Below are 25,166 nucleotides of genomic sequence, written 5' to 3'. Positions count from 1 at the left end.
TTCATATATGCACTGATCTTTACTTAAGATGTCAGGGGTTTATTGTCTGAATTGATTTGGACACGAAATCCTGAGACTTGAAAAAGTATATAGTTTCTTCAGAGGTAACACCCTCTTTCCTACAAAAGCAAGGCCCAATTTCTTCCAAGATTGGGGCCAAGATTCAGATCAAATGTAAATGTGTGACTAATAAGTGGTTCGGGTAGCAGTGCAGATTTGTGGAGCCATAGATGAGAGGGACATTAAAACATAAGGAAGAAAGGTAGGGAAACAAAATGGGATATAAAACAAGAAAATAATTTCAAGATTCATGAAATAGAAATAACAGACTATTTCCAATGGTAACTTTGATATGAGTCATTTCCATAGAATGGAAAGGAGAGGACACTTCATGGAGATTAAAAAATGAAAGGAAGAAATGAGTTAAATAAAGAAAATTCCGGAAGCTCAAAAGCTTTTGTATTAGCAATGCATATTTTATATTTAGCAATGCATGTTTAAGATGAGTACACATTTAAAAGATACTAATTTAAATAAATTTAAAAAGAGAAGAAAAATAAACCTAAGACATTACATTTGAAATTTATGAAGAATGAGGAAATAACTTGAAATATAAAGAAGAAATAAATTCTGATGTTGTCCCAATTCAGTTTATTTTATTTTTTTTATATATTAAAAAAAAATTTTTAATGTTTATTTATTTTGGAAAGAGAGACAGAATGCAAGTGGGTTAGGGGAAGAGAGAGAGGGAGACACAGAATCCAAAGCAGGCTCCAAGCTCTGAGCTGTCAGCACAGAGCGCAACGTGGGGCTCGAACTCACGAGCTGTGAGATGATGACCCGAGCCGAAGTCGGACGCTCAACTGACTAGGCTACCCAGGCACCCCTAATTCAGTTTAAGTCAAGATATAACTAATGAAAGATGCACTATTAAGGGAAAAATAATCAAAACAGGCTTCTATAAGATCTGAACCAAAAACTGCATATTTTATAGATGCTTAGCAAACAAAAATTATTATATAATGTGCACAAATTTTCTAAGCAAAATAGTGTGGTCTTCTTAAAACTGAGGATTTAACATGTTTAAGTAATCCATATGAGTAATTTAAATCATTGTTACACATTTTATTATAATAACCAAACACTTCAGAAGTATAAAACTGTCTTTCATAATTGAGGAAATTTCAAATGTAAATGTAATTTAACTGAGTAATAGCTGAAAATGATTGAAGAAAATGTGTTCATTTAAGAAAAGTATGTAATTGTATTTTTGAAATGCAAGTCACAGTTTGTTTTTCTCATTATCCTGTGTGTTATGCATATGTGTGCTTAAGAAAAATCATAAATGGTTTGTGGGGTACGGTGATCAGGGGCACTACAGAAAAATGTACTTAACTGGAACAGTGCCCTCTACTGTTTTAGTCGCACAAAACCAAGAACAGTTTCTCCTCTAACAAGAGCACTCATGCATTAGCTGGAAAAACAAAATCAAAATGTTATGTGTGGGAGGGGAAACAATTCCATAAATATTTTTGTACTATGCCATAAAAATGGCATTCTATCTAATTCTCAGAAATCATGTGTTAATGTTTATTTATTTATTTTGAGAGAGAGAAAGAGCATTCACGAGTGTAAGCTGGGGAGGGGCAGAGAGACAGGGAGAGAGAGACAGAGTCCCAAGCGGTCTTTTCACTGTCAGCAGAGAGCCCAGTGTGGGACTTGATCTCATGAATTGTGAGAAATCAAGTCGGATGCTTAAATGACTGAGCCACCTAGGCACCCCACTAATTTCCAAAACTTAAGCACAAAAATAGTATCAATATCATCTAAAATCATTTATTCCAGAATTTATTTGAACCAGGTTTTCATAATTATACAAACCAAGTAGAATCCTAAAAGTTCCCAAAAAAGACCAATTTACCTCTTCTTTGTCAACTCTCAGTATCATTATAATGACTAGAGTTTACATCTATAAAAATTATATGTAAATGCCACATGTAAAACTGTATCCCTCAAATCATGATATAAGTGAAGAAACAAGGCAACAACATGTTGTGAAGAAGCACGAAATAAGTTCTTAGAAGCATCAAGAACTAAAATATCGACCCACTTGCTTGTCTACCTAGCCATGTGGTCAACATCAATTTGCTATGTTTCTTGGTCTTAGGATCTTCATTATATAATTAAGTTTTTTTCATCTTTCTACCCTTTTTAAGCCCATAGATTCTGTGATTAAAACACATTTATGACATGTAAAACAGAAATTTCTTCCAAAATAGCACTGGGGATGGAGGGAGAGCGGAGTTCTACACAGACTATACCCAACACACAGTGCCCACCCCTAACCATGGCTTTTCATTACCTTTCTGGTAACCCCCAGAGCTCCCTGGAACATAGCTGGAATCTACATAATGGTAAATTCTCTAAGAATGTCAGTAGTTCTAAAATTCTGGATTCTATGAGGACAAATGTGACTCTGACACTTATCCCTTTGAGAGCCACATGGGATAAGAAGCTTCCATGGTTTTATGCTAAGTTAGTCTAAAATTCTGGATCATCATCCAGGATACAATTCTTGGAGTGTCATCATTTTGAGTGAATGCTAGAGATTTGTTTTCCGATGTTACTCACTGTGATCTGACACCAAACACAATGCAGTCCTGTCAGACCCTGGTAACATTTAACCGTCTTGTGGCACTTATCACACTTGGTTGGGCAGTTACCTTCAACCCAGTAATGGTGCATGACCTAGAATAAGAAAAGAACATTGTGATTAAGAGGAGGCATACCTCAACATCACCCTAAGAGAGCAAGTACAGCTACACACTTACATCAGTGTTCTTCTTGGACTTCACATACGTCTTGATGCAAGAAGGCGGCGCTCTAGCCACACAACGCTCATGCACTGTGTACTTGCAAACTGAAAAGAAACACATATACACATTCAGAGTTAATGCTGGTCCCGATTGCAATTGTATAGGGAAAGAATGACATTAACAGAACCTCATTCTACATCCACTGCCCCCTAATCAATCCAATCAGCTACATCAAGAAAAAGTCTAAGTTGACTGTTTTTACCATGGAATACAAAAGGCCAATTAGTACAGGAAATATTATGCATGTGAAAAACCAAGACTCCTCTGTCATGGCATAGCAGGAAATGCTTAATTAAATCAGGCCTCACTCAAATTTTTCACAATAATTCCCAGATGACAGAAATATTAAAGACAAATTGATGACTGCCAAATGGCTTGGTGTCATTTGCTAGAAGGAAGAGATCTATATTTTACAAAGTATAGGCATGAGAGCAGCTGGAGGGCATGGAAATAAAAGCCCACGAGTTTATGCTATTTTCTCTATTGATTTATCTAAACCTTAAATGGCTGATTAGTCCATTTCCAGAGAATAGATTTCATCATACATGCCAGGCCTTCAGAATAAGTTTATCCCTCACTTGCCATCATGGCACTGCTTGTCCAAAAGGAACAACCTATTCTAAAAGAGCTCTAAATGTATAAATATATAGAATAAAAACTAAATAAAAAATTACTGTGTAGTCCTCTCAATAAGGCAAAAACAAACCACTACGTAGAATTGGAATGAACAATACTAAATTCACATATTTATATAGTAAAACTGTTTTTAAAATATCCACAATTTTTATTTCCTTTGGTGACCGTGAAGACGAAATTATACTTTTTCTTCTTTTCCATATTGGTAACAATGTTGAGTATTACATTTGTCACACTGCTCAGTTAAAATTTGTGAGCAAATTCTCACTTTCTCTTTGACAGCACTCACAATGAATTATTTTTTTTCATATGCTCCCATCAGTAGAATCTACCATGAAAAATCCTTTTCCTTAAAAGTAACAAAGTTTAGGGGCACTCTGTTGGCTCAGTCAGTTAAGCATCAGGCTCTTGACTTCGACTCAGGTCATGATCTCACAGTTCATGAGTTTGAGAGCCCCGTATCGGGCTCCACACTGACAGTGTGGAGCCTACTTGGGATTCAGTCTGTCTCCTCTCTCTCTTCCTCTCCACCACTCATGCTCTCTTTCTCTCTCAAAACAAATAAGTGAACTTTAAAAAAATAAAGTTTAAAAACAGATTACTTCCTTTGTACATAAAGTATGTTCTAGCATAACTAGCCTCTCAAATGTGGCCACTAGAAACTGCCCTCTGAAGTGACATAAGCCAATTTCACATAACTTTATTAATATCACTTAAACGTGGCATTAAAACATGGTTTTTATGTCAAATGGTACATGTAAGAGGAAGTCACTTCTCAGATATAGTACCAAAGATGCTGCTACCTAAAAATAGTTATCGGAAGCCTGCAGGGCTGTATGGAAGCCAAGTAAGAAATTAGATTTAATGTAAATGCACCAAAAAATGGGATGTGTTTAATAAACTTGACAGTTTCTGGGATACCTGTGTGGCTCAGTTGGTTGAGCATCCAACTCCTGATTTTGGTTCAGGTCATGATCTCGCTGTTAATGGGTTCAAGCCCCATATTGGGCTCTGCACTGACAGCATGGAGCCTGCTTGGGATTCTCTCTCTCCCTCTCTCACTCTGTTCCCCCATCCCTGGTCACATGCTAGCTCTCTCTCTGGCTCTCTCTCTCAAAAATAAATAAATAAACATAAAAAAAATACTTGACAGTTTTCAGTAACTCCATACATAGCAGAAAAGGAGATGGTTGGACAAATTGTTGGACTAAGAGAATAGCGTATTTATTGATTAGGACACAATATTCCTCTGTTTTAACGGGGACAAAAGAAAATGTAAACATTTCTCAGGCATAAATATTGTGTATTTAAAAATACTTAGGTGACTTATTAATAAATTCTTATCTATACTACCAGAAAACTCTAATGGGCAGTACTCACTCAACAGAAAAAAACGGAAATTGTAAGGGTAAGTGTACTGAAATGGAAATAATGGCCACAACTCATGAAGTGGCAACCCTTTGGTTCCCAATATCCATTAATCATATATGAAGGTTTTCCTCATGCTAGCATTAAAAATTACTTGCCTGAGCTTTAAGATTAGTTTGTATCCTTAATTTGAATGCAAATTAGTAATCGATTAATTTAACTGTTTTTAAAAGACCTAAAAGAAATGTCTCATGATAGGAAGACAATGTGAATTAAGTGGCTAACTTGGAAAAAAAGGGCAAGTATGAGTAAGATAAAAATATGAGAAACCCGTGGGAATTTTCATAATAGTCCCAGAAGAAATGGGAATCATACATAAATCAAACTACAATGGAAAGAAAATGGCTACTCAGTTGGAAAATGTCCTTTGTTCTTTTCCAAGGGGAAGGTTTCTCAAAAGTGAAGAAAGATAAAACCAGAGAGACCTAAACATTTAGGAACATATTGCAGGGAAACATGAATCCTAGGTACAGGAAAGGTCAGAATCATTTCTTAGGTCTCCATCTACAAATAGGACTATTCCATGAAATCAACCTTTCCTCCAGGTGATGACGTCCAGGCAAAGTAAATATACTCACAGGAACAGCAGAGCCCCTGCTTCCCCACACCAATCAGCATGTTCAGGCAAAGATTGCAGTAGGCAGGTTTGTTAAAGTGTTTGAGTCGCCACACATGCTGTCCGTCATCCTTCACGTTCTGCGCAGGACGCAAAAGAAACAGATTTCACTTAATGAAATAAACAGTGGAATATGCAAGTGCCAATAAAATTCAGAGCTGGACTGAGGCATTTGAAGACAATCTGTTATTTCATCCCTGACTTTCTCCAAGATCGCCCAAGAGTCTAGAAAAACACATGTGCTCTAGTGGAATGAGATCCGCTAACACATCTCGGATACTATAGCAACGCACACATTCTTGTCTAATGTCAACAGTTCAACAGCATGTCCCAAACCATCATAATGACCTGGCAAACCGAGCACTCCCTAAGAAAGGGGACATGCTTGCCTCGCCTTTGAAAATTTTATCCTTAGAACAATTCCAGAAAGAAGTAAATGAATAAATAAAGATAAAACGCTCTTCTTGAGTGGAAAAGCCTGACAAATACAAACTTGGAAAGAATGTTAACCCTTGCTTAGTAGTAGGAATATTCAAATTTCATGAGAGGGGGTCTTAAAGGAGGCAGAGGAATGAGATGGAACGGGGTGGGAAAGAACAATTACTTAAAGGTAAGTTATTGGTGTTATTTTAAGACTCCAGTTGAGGACTACTTACACCTTATAATTTACATTAGTGTATTTTTGTATGTCACAGCTAGCAAAATTTAAAAGATAAACTTTTTTAAGGACTTAATTATGTTATCATCGGACTTAATTATATTATCATCTTGTTTATTCCTCTTCCATAAAATATGAGTGATTTTGATCTCATAGAAAGGTGCTAAAATATTAAAATTGTATTATGGTATTTATTTATAACAAGCACGATAGTTATTTGCCATAATAATCTTAAGTTTAAGTTAAATCACATTTTTCATAACAATTATAATTATGATTTATTCTTCTAAGTAAAACTATATAATATCATAATAGCTATTTCTCTGATAGGTATTTAATTACATCTATATTGTTCAGATTGAAATAAAATGAAATAGTAAGATGCTCCTGAATCTCTTGGATTCTTTACAAGAAGGTCAAGATACTAAATGAAATTATTAAATACCATTACTGTTGTTACTATCATTTTCTGTCCTTGTAGACCATGTACACCATTCACCAAATTCTATCAAACTCAGATTAATTTTAGACATCACTTATTCAATAGCAACCATTATAGGACATGATTTTTCACGTTAGCCTAGTTATTATATTTTTCAGAACACATTCACCTAATAAAACTTTTTGATCACCTACTGTGTGCTGTGACATGAAAACATTTTCCATAGTGGTGGGACAATATAAACATGTCCAGATCGTTTCATTTTTCTTTATACTAAAATATTAATAATAATGCTTCCTGACCACCTTTTTTTTATTTCCAGTGATGAGATAAACCACCAGATTTAAAATACTTGATTAAATCCATAGTAACTAACTCTTACATTAGAACCAGAAATGTCAAATTTGCATCATAATATGAAACATTAATGAAAATGTTTCCTGGGAGATAATTCTCCATGGGTGTCTTGAATTTCTGCACATTTTGTAAGCAGAAGAACTGTCATTTTTTCCAGGTTATCTTTTTAAAGATATTTGAAAAACAGGTAGCCTTGGACAATAGAGATGGATCTCCCTACAGAGCAGAGGGCAGTTTTACTTACTGTCCAGTATAATAAAAATAATCTCTCTCTTCTAAGAAAAGGTTAAGCAGGTTTGTTTATTGCACATTATAAAAGATTTAGTTTCCCCGAGCCAGGGGATCCAAGCTCTGAGGCTGTGCACAGTGATTCCTTGTGACAGGCTCCATCACCTGTGTGAGACTATAGGCCAAGAGAACTGGCTCAAACATGCAGCTCCTACCTCTTGCTGTGCTATAAATAAATGTCCTTTGTTTCTGACCCAGGTGTCTCATGTCCTCTGCCAGCATACATGAAACTTGAACAAGCTAACTTGCTAATGTGCAAGTAGGGAACTTCTTAGGACCTTCACAGTTCTGGACAATGTTTAGTTTTTTTGTTTTTTGTTTGTTTGTTTTGACAAACAAGCTCTCAACAAAAGCAGTTATGCTAAGGGTGTTGTGGAGAGGACATCAGAAAACACTGGTGTTTTAATTTTCTTCCACAACTTAAGAAATAGTTTTTACAGTGGTGCCTGAGTGGCTGAGTCGGTTAAGTGCCCAACTCTTGATTTCGGCTCAGGTCATGATCCCATGGTTTCATGAGCTCAAGCCCTGTGTGGTGCTCTGCACTGAGAGTGGAGATTGAGATTCTCTCTCTGCCCCTCCCGGCTCATGCTCTCTCTGTCTCTCTCAAAATAAATAAAATAAAATAAGAAATAGTGTTTATTTTTTTTTTTTAATTTTTTTTTTCAACGTTTTTTATTTATTTTTGGGACAGAGAGAGACAGAGCATGAGCGGGGGAGGGTCAGAGAGAGAGGGAGACACAGAATCAGAAACAGGCTCCGAGCCATCAGCCCAGAGCCCGACGCGGGGCTCGAACTCACAGACCGCAAGATCGTGACCTGGCTGAAGTCGGACGCTTAACTGACTGCGCCACCCAGGCGCCCCAGAAATAGTGTTTATAGTACTTTCTGAATCCAGTTCTAATTTGTTTGAGCCATGAGATTTCTAGTGTTGTTATTATATGAATGGAACATTTTATATATTTGTTTAGCATTGCTATGTTTTTCAAACTGTCTGTATTTTAAAATTTCTATCTCTTAAAATAAGAATAAAACATCCTGAGTGAAAAGTTTAAGTGAGGGGGTTGTTAATTTAATAGATAGATATAGATACAGATACAGATATAGATATAGATATAGACATAGAGGTATAGATAGGTAGATAGAAATAACACATAGATATAGAAAAAATCAGGTTAAACAAACATTCTTAAGTGAAAAGAGGAAAGAAAAAATATGGAATTTTCATATGTATTACTGTTCTTATAATCCTTGTCATTTGATTTTTAAATGAATGTCCATTACATGTGAATAAGCCTCATCTTGTTGAAGAGCACATATGGACTAAGTTAGCTGGCATTTTCCTTATCAAAAAATAAACAAGTCTGAACGTGGGTGTTCTGTCAATCAGAACACTTAGCCATGTTACAGGCTGTAACTGATGTACAAATCCATTACCCAGACATAAAATACTTTACCAAAAAACAAATTAAATAGCTTTATAGCTCTTAACCGGACACATTGCCAAAATATGCAAAGGATGAAATATGTATGTGACTTCAAGAGAAGAAATTGAAACCAGGAGCCAACTATTTCTCAGCAGTGCAAATTATACTCCAGCCCTCTGTATTTTCATGTCTTGTCTTGTTTGTCTTATTAAACTTAGTGGGGGACAGGGAGAATCTGTCCCTTATTATATTCTATCAGCCAGTAGAGCATGTCCCTAATAGTACTTCTCTTGCAAATAAATATTTATTGTCATAGAAAGGAATTCATCTTTTTAAACAAGAAATGAAGAGAAAAATCCAGAAGGCTTGATTCCTGGCCTACTAAGAAAATGTGGATAAGCCATTTCACCTCTCTTCCTATTTTCCTCTCTAATAAAATGGAAACACCTACTTTCCTCTCCCAGGCTGTGGTGTGAGGTTTCATTATACAATACCTGTGAAGTCAATTTAGCTCCTCAGAAGATTGGTGTTATATAAACAGCAAATATTATTACTATCATTGGGTTGAGTTGTAACATCCCAATGTTTTAGCCAAAAGACTTGAGAAGGATGTTTGTAGGTTTACTATACTTTGTTTCATAAAAAATCTGTTCTGTTTTTCATTACCAGACATCACTTTTAGTAGAAATTTCCTCCTGATATTTACAAAACACTGTATTTTATAAGTGAAGTGGTTCGGTTCTGTGAACTGATTATGACAGAGAACTACTTAATGAAACAGAGGCAAGTTCACACAGAGAAAGAGCCCTAAGTTCCTCCTCCCTTTTTACTCCCTAGAAGTCAAAAGGAGGTTTCAAAGGCAAGAATGCCCCTTGGAAATTTTTGGAAGCTATTTCATGACCCTAATGATTTCTAAAGTTTTAGTTTTTCCCTAAATGCATCCAAGATCACATATCATGTTCAAGTGAACTAGGGCTACTATAAATAATCTCATTTTTTCAAAAGACCTGAAGGAGAAAATTTACTAATGCCATAGCCAAAATGCCCCTAATCCCCATACCGGGCCACATCCCTGTCTGTTTCAGCTGACTTCATTTAAGACACTTTTAAGAGCAAATGTTGCAAATTAATTCCAACTCATTAAATAATAATGACCATTCAATTACCTTCCTTTTCTGCTCAAGGTCTCCAAAAAGATATAACAATATGTAAGAAAATGCTCTTTAAGACAGAAAGATGAGTTACATCAGATCTGGGCAAAGAGAATGCAGAGAGACAGTTTAAAATTCTGAGTAGAGTTGTAATCAACTGCTTATCTCCAGATCCCATTTTTAAAAGCCAGGCTCAGGACCTGCCATTCTTGGGTTCAAATGCAAATCCAAGAGCACATCACAGCACCGAGCTGGCTGTCCTTGAACGACCCAACTTGGAATCTCAAGAATTGTTGCATTTATCGAGCTTCATAATTCCTTTCTAGATTGAGCAATGTATAAACAGCAGAACAACAGCTCAACCAAATTAAATTTAAAAAATAGAGTGTGAAGCATTAGTTTTCCAAATATAGCTTAGTCTATTAAGAATGCATCATCTTCGGCTCTCCATTATACTCAGAAATTTCATCAGGAAATAGACTTCATCAGAAATCAGGAGGCACACCAAGTGGTTACTTTTACTTTGCTGAGTCAGCTGAAAATATGTGTCCTAAGACATTCTGATCAACAGCAAAGTTTAAATGATGTACAGTATTTAAAGTCCAGGATTCTGAGAACACATAAAATGAAATGAAAACATATATCCACTCAAAAGCCATACATGCCAGATGTGGGCACTACAATCCAAGACTAAGAAGTTAAGGTATTCTTATCTTAAGCCACGCTCCTACTTAAATGTGTATTTCTGTTTTTATGGTAATATGAATTCAGGAATTTTCTTTGAAAAACCTAATAATGATCCAAGATTACAGATTTTAGGATTTGGAATTGGAGCACTATGAATTATCTTGTTTATCCAAAAAAAAAAAAAAAAAGAATAATTGAGTTGAAAGAATATTTGAAAAGGAAAGGGATATTGTTGTCTAGTTTCTTTTTATGTATCTAGAGAGAATGACTGGCTGGCACAAAAATGACCTAGTTAGTTAGTAACAGAGCCAAGGTAAAGATCAATTTGATGAAGTTCACTGCTACCGTACTATCTCTTCATTAGTCCACATGTCTTGTTGGGGTTGTCTAACTGAGCTAAATAAAAAGATATTAGATTCCTTTCTCCTAAATGAGTAAATATAAATTAATACTCTTTCTGTTTCTAATATGACAGATAAGTGACAGAATAAATCATGGGTCAGAAAACTATGGCCTGTGGGTAAAATCTGACTAGCAAGCTGTTTTTGTAAATAAGGTTTTCCTGGAACACAGTTTTGCTCTTTCCTTTACTTAGTTCCTGTGATTACTTCTGTGCCAGCCATATGGTGGAAATGAACAACTGCAACAAAGACCTTATAAATAAATGACTCTGCTTCAGGTACAATAAAAATCACAAGTGCCACCCAAACTCTCAGTTTTCCTTCAGATGTAACAGACTGTACCATTTCATACTGGGTTTGCTAAGTTTCATGGCCTTCTTTTTTTTTTTTTAATTTTTAATTTTTTTTTACATTTCTTCATTTTTGAGAGACAGAGAGAGACAGAGCACAAGCGGGGGAGGGACAGAAAGAGAGGGAGAAACAGAATCCGAAGCAGGCTCCAGGCTCTGAGCTGTCAGCACAGAGCCTGATGCGGGACTCGAACTCAAAAGCTGTGAGATCATGACCTAAGCCGAAGTCAGATGCTTAACTGACTGAGCCACCCAGGTGCCCCTCATGGACTTCTTATAATAGAAAAGAAATGACTCTTACTCTCTAGCATTTGATATAGAATCAGGTTCTGATAAACTACATTTGTGATTTTGCTGCCAAAACAGATAGTACTTGAAATAGAGTAAATATTTAAAGTCTATTGATGGAGAAAAATAAACTACCATGAAATCACAACTGTTCTGCTTTGCATTAGAAGTAAGGATTTCTCTCCCAGGACAATGTTCTTATCTGTGTAATTTGGCTATACACCACAGTCACTTTCAAATGTACTGTGGTATTTAACAAGCACTATCAATTAGAATCTACTCCCTGAGCTCATAATTGACAGAAGACAAGAATGTATAGGACAACATAACAAGACTGGCTGCACAATAAATGGCTGGATTCAACCTAAAGCTTCTAGATTTCCAATTTGATTAGCAAAAGGGGGGGGGGGGTTGGGGGGTGGAAGGGGGAAATGGCATCATGAATCAAATTCTCTACAGGTAATAACATAACACATTAACTGCCTACAGAAAAGGAAATAAATCTCAATTACTAAAAAAAGGCCCTCATCACTCAGTTGTCATTGTGTCATTCCTGCTTTGTATAACACTTTCCATGCTTCGGAATTAAAAAGCTGTTTCTAACAAATAAATGCTCTGTTTTGTGATCATAATTACATGGCTTATACATTTTATTAAAAGACAATTTAAAACATTATTGGCTTATTCTTTTTTTAAAAAGCAAAGGAAAAGGGATATTACTCTCAGAATTCTTTATAGAGGAAAAATTCCATCTCCTATTTAAGTTGATCAGTAAATGTTAAACGATGTAGCCACGCCATCTAGTGGCTTTCACTGGAAACACAATTTTGGAACATAGGTCTGGTTACTACTTTGAAACCCTAAATGGATTTCTCCTGTTAAACTCCAAAAACATCTTATATTACTAAAAACACAAAATATAAATTTAAGAACATGATTATAAAGTATATTAGGTATGCTTAGCCTGATAGAAATTCATGACAAAGAATTTTCATTCAGTTGAAATAAATTTACTGCTACATTAGAAACTGATGAAGTATTGTATTTGTTTAAAATAATTTGAATTAAATCTATCAGGACTTTGTGGATTGTATTTACCCATGCTATTTTCACAACCTTATAAATAATATATATATATATATATATATATATATATATATATATAAAATCATAAAAAATCTAAACAACTGTTTCCTTAGAAGAACATCATTTCAAAATCTTTATGTAATATTTTAAAAATAGATGACTGTGCATTTCTGCATTTTGCTGTCCAGCATACCAAATACCAAATAGTGTACTTACTCATTCCCATACATTCTCTCATACTAAAATTTCCATAAATATTTAGAATAAATGTAATTGTAGCTTTAAAAATATAAAATTCTCTTTGAGGGAAATGTTATTATCAGAACTTCTTGACTAGCATATGACAACTTTTTCTGTTTAAAGTATACCTTACTCCTTAAAATGTTAACTTTTGTTAATTTTCTTTTTGTTTTCTCCTGATATATTTACATATAGTTTAATCAGGTGTATTAAACAATTAAACAAATATTTAAAATATAGAGATATACAACAGGTTCTTACCAAAAGATATCAGGTTATGTATTGTATGAGAACATCAGATATAAGAAAAAAACTCCCTCATTAATTTTCAAAATGTAGAAATATATATCTATTAACAATAAGATCTACTTTGTTTTAATAAATTATTTACTTTAAGGATAACTTCCTTGTATATCATCTATTAGCAATTTTTCTTTGCCTTCCTATGACCATATCTAAAATCCTATGGGCCTCATGAGGGGTAAGCTTAACCTAAATGTGAAAGAATTTGAACATTCAGGTGAAAAAGAGAGAAATGCTACTTTCCTAAAGCCCACATATATATTCCCACACCCATATGTAAAAGTGTACAAACATATTTGTGTATATTCTCATAGGTCTTACAAATACAGACTGTAAGATTTCACGAGGGCTTTAAAAAATTTGGTCTCTTCTCATAAATATGGAGAACAAAAAGAGGGTTACTAGAGGGTATATGGGAGGGGGGATGAGCTACATGGGTAACGGGCATTAAGGAATCTACTCCTGAAATCATTGTTGCACTACATGCTAACTAATTAGGGTGTAAATTTTTAAAAAAATAAAATTTAAAAAAAATTTGGTCTCTTGAGTAACTGTGGTATAGTCTTGAATCTGCAACGTTGTTAGTTCTGGTAACAAATAAGTATGAAAAGTTTTAGAGTCAGCAGCAAAGTGGTGGACGTGATGTTCTTGCATTTCAAAATTCTAAATATTTTATGTGTTATGGTGGTTTCCATAAGTAATGTTCTTTAAATCTTAGTATACATTTTATTATATGCACATTAGAATTAATTCTTTTTATTAATGCTACATACAAAAATCCAATAGTGACTCATTGACTTTGATTACTGAAATTGACATCAACACCCGGCAGCAAGATTCAGTTTCAAACTCACTGTTATATCCCATTCTAAACTTAGGTTCATTTATTTTCTGGCAAACCACTTTTTAATTACCACTGGAAGCAATGATATAAGAAAACTTTTGATAGGCTTAGAATGAAAAGCTGGCTGATCTGATGATACGTAAGAAAAAATTATGTTTCATATATACTCTTAACTACCTCAGTATATAATTGGCTTCTCCAAGTATTGGTTATCAATAAAATAGATTTTCTTCATGGGGATGGTGATTATGGAATGAGAAGGAGCACCACAAGAACCACAGACTGTAATAATATTGGGGAGTTTCTTGCAGTAAATAAAATGAGAAGGTCAATATTTTTTTTCAAACTAGATCATATTTTAAATAGAGAAAAAAAGAAATTATGTATTAAGTAATAAAGCAATACCTAAAATGAATCAATGTGTTTGTGGCAAGTATTAATCACAACTTATTATGACACTGCACTGTGGTATACTTATTAAAGGGTCCAGGCACTCACTACATGCTTAATGACAGAAAATGGCCAAATCAATTTATAATCAAAATGTGTAATGGAGCACCCCACTGACTTACCACCAGGCCACCCTCTTTGTGTAAATGCTTACATTTTCCAAGCCCAGGAGCACAAGAAGTGGAATTGTTGTCATTCCTCCTTGGATCCATTCCTGCAGAGAGACTGTTCCATCATGATCATAGTCTATTTCTTCCATCATTTCATGGAGGATCTGGAGTAGAAGAGATGAGGGAAAGCTTGCAGTGAATCAATAAAATAAATTTCAAAAGAAAGAATAAAGCATTGCAATGAATTGGCTAAAACAAACTGACCAGCAACTAATTGCAGAGTAGAGATAAATATCTAGGTAAGTTGGTACAACGTTAATCCAAAAACTGTGGATATCGTGGCTTTGTTATGATTTCTGGAACTTGACCACCTATGATGTTCAACTTGTAGGAATAACTGCTTAACTTTTTAATACTTTCTCAGTGAATGATACAGCTAAAACAAGAAGGTATCTTTAATTTAAGGGTGAAAGTGGTCTTTAATTGCTTTCTCTAGATTTTTAAAATTCATGTATATGCCAGAAAATGTCTGAACAAATTAACTTCATGGCAAAGAGCTGAAGTAATTCTTTGCTAAGTGGTAAGGGGTGGAGGAATTAAGTTGCTTTTAATTTTCTATCAGAACTTAATAAATCCAAGAAGTTAAACCATCAAGTCATTTTTGATTAGGTTTCTTTTCTAAAGTTGACTTGTATAGAGTGTCTCAAAATGTTCTCTACAGTGTTTGTTGGTAATACAACTATCTCTTTTACAGTGGTAATATCAGTATTTAATCCAATGTGTTTAATAAGTATGTTAATATACTGTAAGCTTTTTCAAAGAGCATCCAGAATGTATACTAAGTATCACATAGGGGCTGTTAATATTACATTAGCAGAAAGTATATGCGTGTTCCAAACATATTACCCTTGCTTTCTGGGGAGATGAAGTATTTCCATCTAATAGCACCAAAATGCTAATACAGAAATTTTAATTGATTCAGAAAAAAAAAAAAAAAGATACACAGAGAGCATTAGAACAAAAATTTGAAAGATGCAATAAATGAAATACTTGATATGTTGATACAGTGTTGTTTGCCTAAAAACTCCTGAACTTAGTTGATTGGTGTGGTTCCTCATGAAGTATTTGAAAATCAGGTTATTTTCCTTCATACACACCTAAAGGTAGGTATTGAGAAACAAGAGACTTTTTTGGGGCGCCTGGGTGGCGCAGTCGGTTAAGCGTCCGACTTCAGCCAGGTCACGATCTCGCAGTCTGTGAGTTCGAGCCCCGCGTCAGGCTCTGGGCTGATGGCTCGGAGCCTGGAGCCTGTTTCCGATTCTGTGTCTCCCTCTCTCTCTGCCCCTCCCCCGTTCATGCTCTGTCTCTCTCTGTCCCAAAAATAAAAATAAAAAAACGTTGAAAAAAAAATTTTTAAAAAAAAAAAAGAGAAACAAGAGACTTTTTGGAACAAATGGTGCTGAAATAATCATTTTATTATTCTCCAAATGAAAAACAGGGGAAATTATTTAGAATTTAGTAAAAAGGTAGAAGATACTGTTAAAATCTCCTGCCCCTTGAACGTACTTTGATGAACTAGTAGAAAGAATAAATAAGAAGAAAACTAAAACACAGAGCATTGTTTCAGGTGGTTGTACCTAACATATCTAATGTTAGAGCCTGGGTTCATTTTTTAAAAACCTTTTCTGAGGACGTCTCAATATTCCCCATTAGCTGCCATGAACCTCAAATGTTCAATTGTTTTTATTCATATGTGTAAACTTATCAGGTGTCTGACAATGTGTACAAATGTACACACTGGTTTAAAACAGGCAGAGTTGCCGAATCATTAGGCAGGATGAGGCATGCTGTTCCCCATGATGGCAAACACACTGCACAAGGTAAGTCATTTTATCTTCACTTTCTACTATTTATACTACTCACAGAGGTGACAGATTTATCAGTGTGTGCTGCAAATGACAAACAATGCCATACAGTTTATTATTTATATTTTCCAGTAGGGATCTGTCATAATTAGACGGCCCAGCCACCAACTGTTCCCTTCCTCAAATCATCCACATCTCCCTTTTACTCAAATGTACAGCCTGCCAATGTTTTGGGGGAGAGAAAGCAGTAGTGTCGCCTTCAGCTTTAAAATCTAATATAAAAAACATCTTCCTTCTTTCCATGGCTCCAGTGAGGACAAGAGACTTGACTGAAAGATGTACAATATTTACAGGTATTAAGGTGAGTAGGATGGACAAAGCTGTTTTAGATGAACATAACCCCAAAGGACAAAAGAACTTAAAAGTCCCTTAATTTCAGTGAAAATAGTACTAAGATGAATCAAGCAGTATTCTTAGAATTAAATACCATTTTTTTATTATTGAATATAAAAACTGCAACCTTGTTCATGATATCTGCTATGCAAAATATGCACAGCATGTGTATTTCCACATCCCTCAAAAAAGAAAAACCAGTTGACTTAAAACTTGGAAACCTCAATCCCAGTAAGAATGGTGCCCTCCTTTATAGGTGACATTGCATATAATTTTGTTGTAATTTACTGGCGTTAGTTTGCAAAGCAAAGGGAATGCTATCTCAGCTCTCCTATCACATAATCATGTCATTATCATGCCGCTATAAGGCTTTTAAAATTCATATAAAATGCAAGCCATTAAAATAAATTGATTTCTATTTGCTTAACTCATTTATAATTTGCTCGACTTAGTTGGTTTCAAGAATAAACTACAGTCAATAACATACTTATCAACTCTCCTCAAAATATTACTTGTAGCAAAAGTCACAGATTCTAATCAAGTATGTTTTAATATACATTTGAATAATGCTGTAAAAATAAGGGTTTTTTAAATTTTTTTTTAACATTTTATTTATTTTTGAGACAGGGAGAGACAGAGCATGAATGGGGGAGGGTCAGAGAGAGGGAGACACAGAATCTGAAACAGGCTCCAGGCTCTGAGCTGTCAGCACAGAGCCCGACGCGGGGCTCGAACTCACGGACCGTGAGATCATGACCTGAGCCGAAGTCGGCCGCTTAACCAACTGAGCCATCCAGGCGCCCCAATAAGGTTTTTTTTAATGTTCTTACAAGCATCGTTAGATACCATTTCTTTAAACAATAGATTATAATTTTCTAGCTCTATCTTTAACCAGCTTAAGTGCTACAGGGAAGTTACTTTAACATTCTGAGGTCTCAATTCCTCATCTGTAAAATGAATAAAATAGTAGTATCTACTTCAGAGAGTTGCAAGTGTTGAATAACATATATACAGGGAATAATACAATGTCATACACAGTAAACTATCATCTTCTTGATTGAGTTCACCTTCTTTTAGAATCAATATTTAGCTATTTCCATACGAGGAAAATCATAGAGATCATGAAAAACACACATCATTTCTGACTTTTTTATGGCATGGCACAACTTTGGCAGTGTTCATCAGCAGCCTGTTTACCGACAGATATTTGAGGCCACGATTCAAATTAATTTCCATGAAGAAGAAAAGGAAAAGTTACTGTTTAGAACTCCAGAACAGCACATATACATTTTCTTGTTCAGAATCCATTTTCAGCACTGAATAGAAAGAGTAACTTAGAGTTATCAAAGGAAAATATCAAATGACAGGAGTATCTTCAAGTTCCAAAAACAAACAAACAAAACAGAACAAAACCAAACCCAAAAGACAAAGGGGTCTTTTAGAATGTAGCCAACAGTTAAACCATCCATATACCTACTGGATTCAGTTCAGTGACATCCCATTCAAGGTACTCTGCAACATGCATCATCTGACTGATGATATTTTCTAGTTCCTGGAGAGAAGAGAGTGAGAGTGAGAGGGAGAGGGAGAGGGGGAGGGGGGGGAGAGAGAGAGAGAGAGAGAGAGAGAGAGAGAGAATGGATATGAATACAAGGTCTTTGTAAATTTTTCAAACTTTTACTTACGAGAATTGTTTTCTTTAACATGTAGCTCAAAAACTAAAGGAGTTACATGATTAATTTATACCTATTATATAAAATTTATATATATATATAGTAATTTATATACACATGTAATATATCCTTTTAACAGTCTGATTAACTATACATAAAAGATGCACTTGAATACAAATTCATTTTGTACTTTGTCTAAAAATCTTCACCAGGAGAGGGCACCAACTGCACAAAAAAAGATTTTCTTCCAATAGAAGATTTTTTTAAGGAAGAAAATCTGTCTTGGGAAAGAACATCTGATCAAAGAAGAGACATGCATATTTTCACAAGATGTGATGTTTAAGTCACCAAGCATCCTGACCCTATGGCTTGGAAACAGGTGTGGAAGGATGAAAGGAAGTGTTTGAGGGCAACTGAGAAGTTTATTTTTATTCTGATACACTGAGAATGTATATTGACTGTTCTAGTCATTAAGTGGTATAATTTGCTCTGCTAGAGGTGCGTTCAAGGGTCAAAGTTTAGAGGCTAAGTACATGTAAAGTTTATTTTATGAGGAAATAGAATTTTAGTTAGAATCTTCATATTATTCTGCTCAAGTGTCAACTCTTTGAACAGCGGCTAGTTAATACATATGACTTGACTAAACAAATTTAAACATTTGCTCATAACTATTTATTTAATGTTTTAATTGTTCCCTGTCTCCAGAATAGATTAAATATGCTTTGTAAATGCTAGTAATTTTAAATGTAGTCAATGACGTAATTAAAATTGTTGTTACAGTATAATAATGTAAAACTTTATACTTCTTATAGTATAAAAGCATAAGGTTTGAAAGCATATTAAGCAACGATAACTCTACTCAATCTAATCTCTAATCTACTAATCTCAATCTCTGATCTAATATATGTACTTAACATTCATAAAGTGAAGAAGGAAATATGGTAAAAGAGGTTTTCTTTGGGAGATAATGGATCCCTATAAAAAACTGATGGAAGCTACCCTACCATTCTCTAGAAAAATGTAATCATGAAAATGTTGTTTGTGTAACACAGGTTGCCCCAGAAAAACATACAAATATGAATGTGTTTACTTACTACAGATAAGAAAAATTTTAAACTAGTGTACCTTGGAATTATAGGCTAGAATTGTGCGTGTGCGTGTGTGTGTGTGTGCGTTACTCTGTCTTTGCCTACATATATATGCCTTAATGGTTTAGAAAGGTTAAACGTCCCTGGATATGTTTTTAGGAACAGAAACTATTTCTAGTGGACTACTATATAGGCATGTTTAATTGACATCAGATAAGTCAACTAACCTAAGACTCGGTTTCCTCATCAGTAAAATGACTATTCTAATCTTCCCTAGTTTGTAGAGTTGCTGCAAAGAGTAAACATGCTATGATATGAAATACATTTATGTCACCTGGCATAGTACGAGGGATCAATAAATATTAACTAGCATTATTACACATAGTGGTCATTTTTCAAAGTATCAATTTTCCTATGCCTTGCCTCCACTATGTGAAGTGTCATACCTTTACAATTCCAAGACAAATGACATCAGCATGTGCAATTTCAACCTGACAGTGAAGGCAATATACTGTTGTAGTAGGTTGTATGGAGAACACCAGAGAAACAAAATTCAGACCCTTAATTACAAAACAGACTACTTGAATCATAAATAAATTTATTTATCCCCAATTCATTGTTTAATATTGTATGTATAGTTATAAATATTGTTGGAAATATACTGTACGTTAACAACAACAACAAAAATGGCCAGAGACCAAAAAAAGCATTCAATTTAATTTTCAAATCAGCTGCCAAACCATGGCTAAAAGTCTAGTAAAGAAACGTCTTTTTAATTTAATTAAACAGAAACATTAAATAAAACAAATTTGCATTAAAATATAATTTGTATCAATATAGTCAGAAGTGCTACAATAAGCATATGGAAATATCTAGAAAAGTCTAAACTCCTAGCTGTGAAGTGCCACCAGAAAATGAGCAAATGTATCGTGTAGCTTAATATTCCTAAATGGAAAACTGCACACTACCAGGCACTTAAAAATGATAGCATTTGAAAAACTGGAGGGACTTAAATAAGAAATCCTACAATCACAGCATCAATTTAGATGGGTGGTCATTTCCTAAATCAGGAATTATACATTTTTATCTCTCTCTGGAGAAGCTAATGTGCCATTATCGTACTCAGCATTATGTAAACATGTATCCAACTTCATTGCTTTGCCTGTAGAATTCTGTTTGGTTCTGTTAGAGGGAGGTATATCAGATGATGAGAGAAACTCACTCATTATCAGAAGTAATGCTCATTTTAATCACTTTAAAAATATCACAACATTTGTTTTTTAATGTACCTGCATACTTCAAAATTTCCACAACCTGACATTTATTATTTTATTAATATTCTTATATTTCCTTTATGGAATAGGCAATGATATAATATGAAAAATATATGATTAGGAAATATAAATGCATTATTGGATGGAACCTGAAATGGATTTTCACTTGAGGCACTGATTCGTGCAGTAAAATTAAGAATCTAACTACTCTTAAAACTAACACTTATTTGTGTATATTACAAATAAAATAAACATTTAATTATTCATTTCAATTAAGTCATACAGAGATTGTATTTTTTTCCTATTGCTTTTTATGACTAAAATGATAAAGAATACAGTTTGCATTTATATTAGATGAGACATTTTAAAAAGGAGAGTTGGTCAAATCAATTTTTAAATATATGTATGTATTTTAACAGCATATAAATGACCAAAAGACTTTAAAATGTGGCAAATGATAACATGATTGAATTGACTTTATAATTTCTTTTAATTCTACTCGTATTCTCGATAATTTCCTTAGTGTCAAACCTCAGATTTTTTTTTCTTTCTAGATCAATGATCTCAACTTTCTCATGTATTATTCAAACAAGGTTGGGGTCTTTTTTTATCGTCCCATGCATAAAAGTCACTTTTTTCTAGTAAAATAATTCAATAGAACAATTGTAATCCTAACAGCTTTTTCAGATCATTCTCTTTCAAAAATTCAGATGATAAAAATGCTGTGTGAGTGCATGGAAATTATATTAAGTGTGTCTTCTGTGGTAATAACTATAAATTTATTCATTGCATTTTTCAGAACAAACTGCTTTGAAATTTTCACAGAAAATTTGAAGAAAAAAAATTACCGAGCTGTCCAGGAAGCCATTCCCATCTGTGTCATAGAGGCGAAACATAACTAGAAATAAAAGAGGTGTTGAAAAAAATATTATAGGTGAGTGAGATCAATGTTAGGATAAGACAGATTCTTCAAAATTTATTTTCTGTTGAAAGCAAATATTCAATCCTCTCCTCAAAGCAATTGATCTATGGGATCATTTCTCAAACTAATTTGCAAATGAATTCATCAGTTAACAAAAATATGAAATATCAGATGCAAGGTCTATCAACTTTTGTTATGTATCTAGAAAGCACTAAGAGGTACTATTCTTTGCTCATTTTTTTATTACAAGATCATTAAATGAAAACTCAAAAATGAAAGAAGGAGTTTAGACATTCAGAATGCAGATATTAGAGGGCAGAGTGAATAAGAACAAAGATGTGATTTGGAGGTGTGTAACCCAAATTCAGAACGTGTGATCCTCTAGTACATGAGCATAGTCAAACACTGTTTTCTTCTCTGTAAAATGACAATAACTACCCTGTCATAAAACACACTTGTGAAAGTTAAGTGAGGTGATACACATAAATGCATATCCAAAGCTGTCGGTCAGTACACAAATGTAAGCCCTTGTTTTGATTGATCCCTAAGCAGTATGGGAAAGGATTAGTGCAAAACAAGGGAATTTTTCTGACGGAGGACAACAAGACACAAAATGCATTACTACCACGGTTATAATGGTGTATTTGTTGCAGTCTGAGAGGTAGTTTCATAGGGTACCCACTCTTTGAACTAATGAGTCAGGAAAAGGGAAGTGCTGTCTCTGTGGTAGCCAGCACAGGAAAGCCAGAGGACAGTGGGTCTCAATGGCCTGAGGATTCCCTCATAAATTCACATACCACCAGGAGACCACAGAAGAGGCTGCAGGTGCCTTTTTGAGATAAACAGAGAAGACTGACACAGCTGTTAAAACAGAGGAGTGGAAGTGAGAGTTTTTGTTGGGTTTGCATAATTTCTGGGAGAATCTTGATGTCTGAGGTCTATCGTATTAAATAAAGACATTGAAAACAAGGGGGCATAATTATGCAATGGCCTTGATCATATATCTGTAATTATTATTTTTGTATTTAAAAACAATCATTCTACTTCACCCATCTAAGATATGATTATTTATTTATAAGATGTATAGCCAGTCTGCATACAACGAACTGGAAAAAATGCTTGCAATGTAACTATCATATACTATGTATTGTAAAACGCGAGAAGACTTTAAAGATGTTAAAATGTAAGGGGAAAGTGTGTACCTATTGAATTAAGGAACATAACATTAGGCTGGCTAATGATGTAAATATCTTTGTTTGCAAACCATGATGATTACTCTCTCTCATGTACTCAATAAATGACAAAAATTCACAAAGAAAAAAACCTGCCACAACATGGATACTAAGATTTTCGTGAAAAAAGCAGAAAATAAAAATCACTTGTTAAGCGGCAGGAATTCATTCACACATCGCCCAACGAACGGTTTCAGTGCAGGGAACAAGGAAAAGACTTACAAAAGCCTAACTTTATTTATTTATTTATCTTTATTTATTTATTTATTTATTTATTTAAGTTTGTTTATTTTTTAGAAAAGTGGGGCAGACACACACACACACAGAAAGAGAGAGAGGGAGGGGGAGAGAGAGAGAGAGAGAGAGAGAGAGAGAGAGAGACTGACTCAAGTAGGCTCCCTGCTGTCAGCACAGAGCCGATTCAGAGCTGGAACTCCTAAACCGTGAGATCATGACCTGAGCGGAAGTCAGATAGCTTAATCCACCGAGGCACCAAGCCTAACTGTGTTTTAGAATGAGGGGTACTGGTGACTCTATTAATCCTATCTTATTGTAGTAATCCTTATTGTAATAAATGACTATGAAACCATTTTCACATGGTCAGATATATGGAGCTCTATACTTCTTGGTAAACCCTGTTGGAAACATAACCTCAAAAATACACACACAAGTGGACTCTGTGCGGGGGTATCTGCCATTTATTTTTGGCACCGTCTGCAACTTCTTTCTATGTTCTTAAAGCCACACGTTACGAAACACAGTAACAGATGACTTGAAGGGAGAGTTTTGCACATGACGTCGGCTCTACTATTCAGAAGAAAAACCTTGTTAATCGATCAGATGCTAGTGACCCAAGAAAAAATGTGCTATACAAATTCATTCCGGTGATGTGAGGCAGGAGTAGCAGTAATCAGAGAGAGCGCATTCGGAGTCCTGGATGTGTCAGGACTGTTGGCAATGAACAGTGCTCTCCCTGTGCACGGAGCGGCAGCAATGGGATTTTTCCCCGGTCCAATTTTGTACTTAAGTTCACCACTGATCCTAGAAAAGTATCCTCCAGATCTGGTTCTCTGCCTCTACTAATGATTCTCTGTGTTCCTCGATATCATTAAAAAACAATAACCAGCTTTATTAAAAATCAAATTAATTAGGGTGCCTTGGTGGCTTGGTCGGTTGAGCGTCACACTTCGGCTCCAGTCATGATCTCGCCTTTCATGGGTTCCAGTCCTGCATCGGCTCTATGCTGTCAGCACGGAGCATGCTTAGGATACTCTGTCCACCTGTCTGCCATCCCCCCCCCCCCCCCTTATGTGTTCTCTCTTTCTCTCTCTCTCAAAAATAAATAAACCTTACAAAAATCCTAAACATAGGATATTTTTTTTTAAAGTTAAATTTAATTAATTAAAAACTAACCTGTTTTTCTGTCTTGCCCAGTGATATTGTGCACTCAACATTGGTACTTAGTTCGCATCAGACATAAAGGTTAGATCAAGATAAAATTTAAGTATAAATTGAACTTAAAAAAAATGTGACTTTAATTTTAACACTAAAGCTAAATTATAAAGCTTCTAGAAGAAAATACAGGAAAATATCTTTACAACCTTAAGGTAAGCCAATATGGACCACCAATTATTTTTTTTAAAAAAATAGGTAGGGGCGCCTGGGTGGCTCAGTCGGTTAAGCGTCCGACTTCCGCTCAGGTCATGATCTCACGGTCGTGAGTTCGAGCCCCGCGTCAGGCTCTGTGCTGACCGCTCGGAGCCTGGAGCCTGTTTCAGATTCTGTGTCTCCCTCTCTCTGACCTTCCCCCATTCATGCTCTGTCTCTCTCTGTCTCAAAAATAAATTTAAAAAAAAAAGTTAAAAAAATAAATAATAGGTAAATTAAGCTTCATCAGAATTAGAACTTCTGTTCATCAAAAAATAAGAGAAAGAAAGGGAAAAAAAGGAAAGAAAGAAAGGAAAACGGAAAAAGAAAAATAAGAACAAAATAATCCAGCCACAAATTAAAGAACTTTTGAAAACACAGATGTCTGATAAAGGGCTTATTTCTAAAATATATTAACAAACTCTATAGCTTAGTAA

The 25,166-nt window shown here is 34.8% G+C and overlaps 1 protein-coding gene across 16 annotated transcripts in view; it reads right to left on the bottom strand.

The window, feature by feature from the left end:
* Window positions 1–25,166, bottom strand: part of DGKB (diacylglycerol kinase beta) — a 790,801-nt gene that overhangs the window by 513,475 nt on the left and 252,160 nt on the right. For all 16 annotated transcript variants that reach the window (XM_058724931.1, XM_058724935.1, XM_058724929.1 and 13 more), the window contains 6 exons: window positions 21,777–21,826; window positions 18,371–18,445; window positions 14,680–14,799; window positions 5,519–5,636; window positions 2,832–2,920; window positions 2,632–2,748 (listed from right to left, as the gene is read on the bottom strand). In XM_058724931.1, coding sequence (XP_058580914.1) covers window positions 2,632–2,748; window positions 2,832–2,920; window positions 5,519–5,636; window positions 14,680–14,799; window positions 18,371–18,445; window positions 21,777–21,826 — 569 coding nt within the window. The remainder of the gene's footprint in view (window positions 1–2,631; window positions 2,749–2,831; window positions 2,921–5,518; window positions 5,637–14,679; window positions 14,800–18,370; window positions 18,446–21,776; window positions 21,827–25,166) is intronic.

Source organism: Neofelis nebulosa, chromosome 4 (genome assembly GCF_028018385.1).
Source record: "Neofelis nebulosa isolate mNeoNeb1 chromosome 4, mNeoNeb1.pri, whole genome shotgun sequence".
NCBI classification, from domain to species: domain Eukaryota; kingdom Metazoa; phylum Chordata; class Mammalia; order Carnivora; family Felidae; genus Neofelis; species Neofelis nebulosa.
This window is presented reverse-complemented; position numbering and strand designations above follow the sequence as displayed.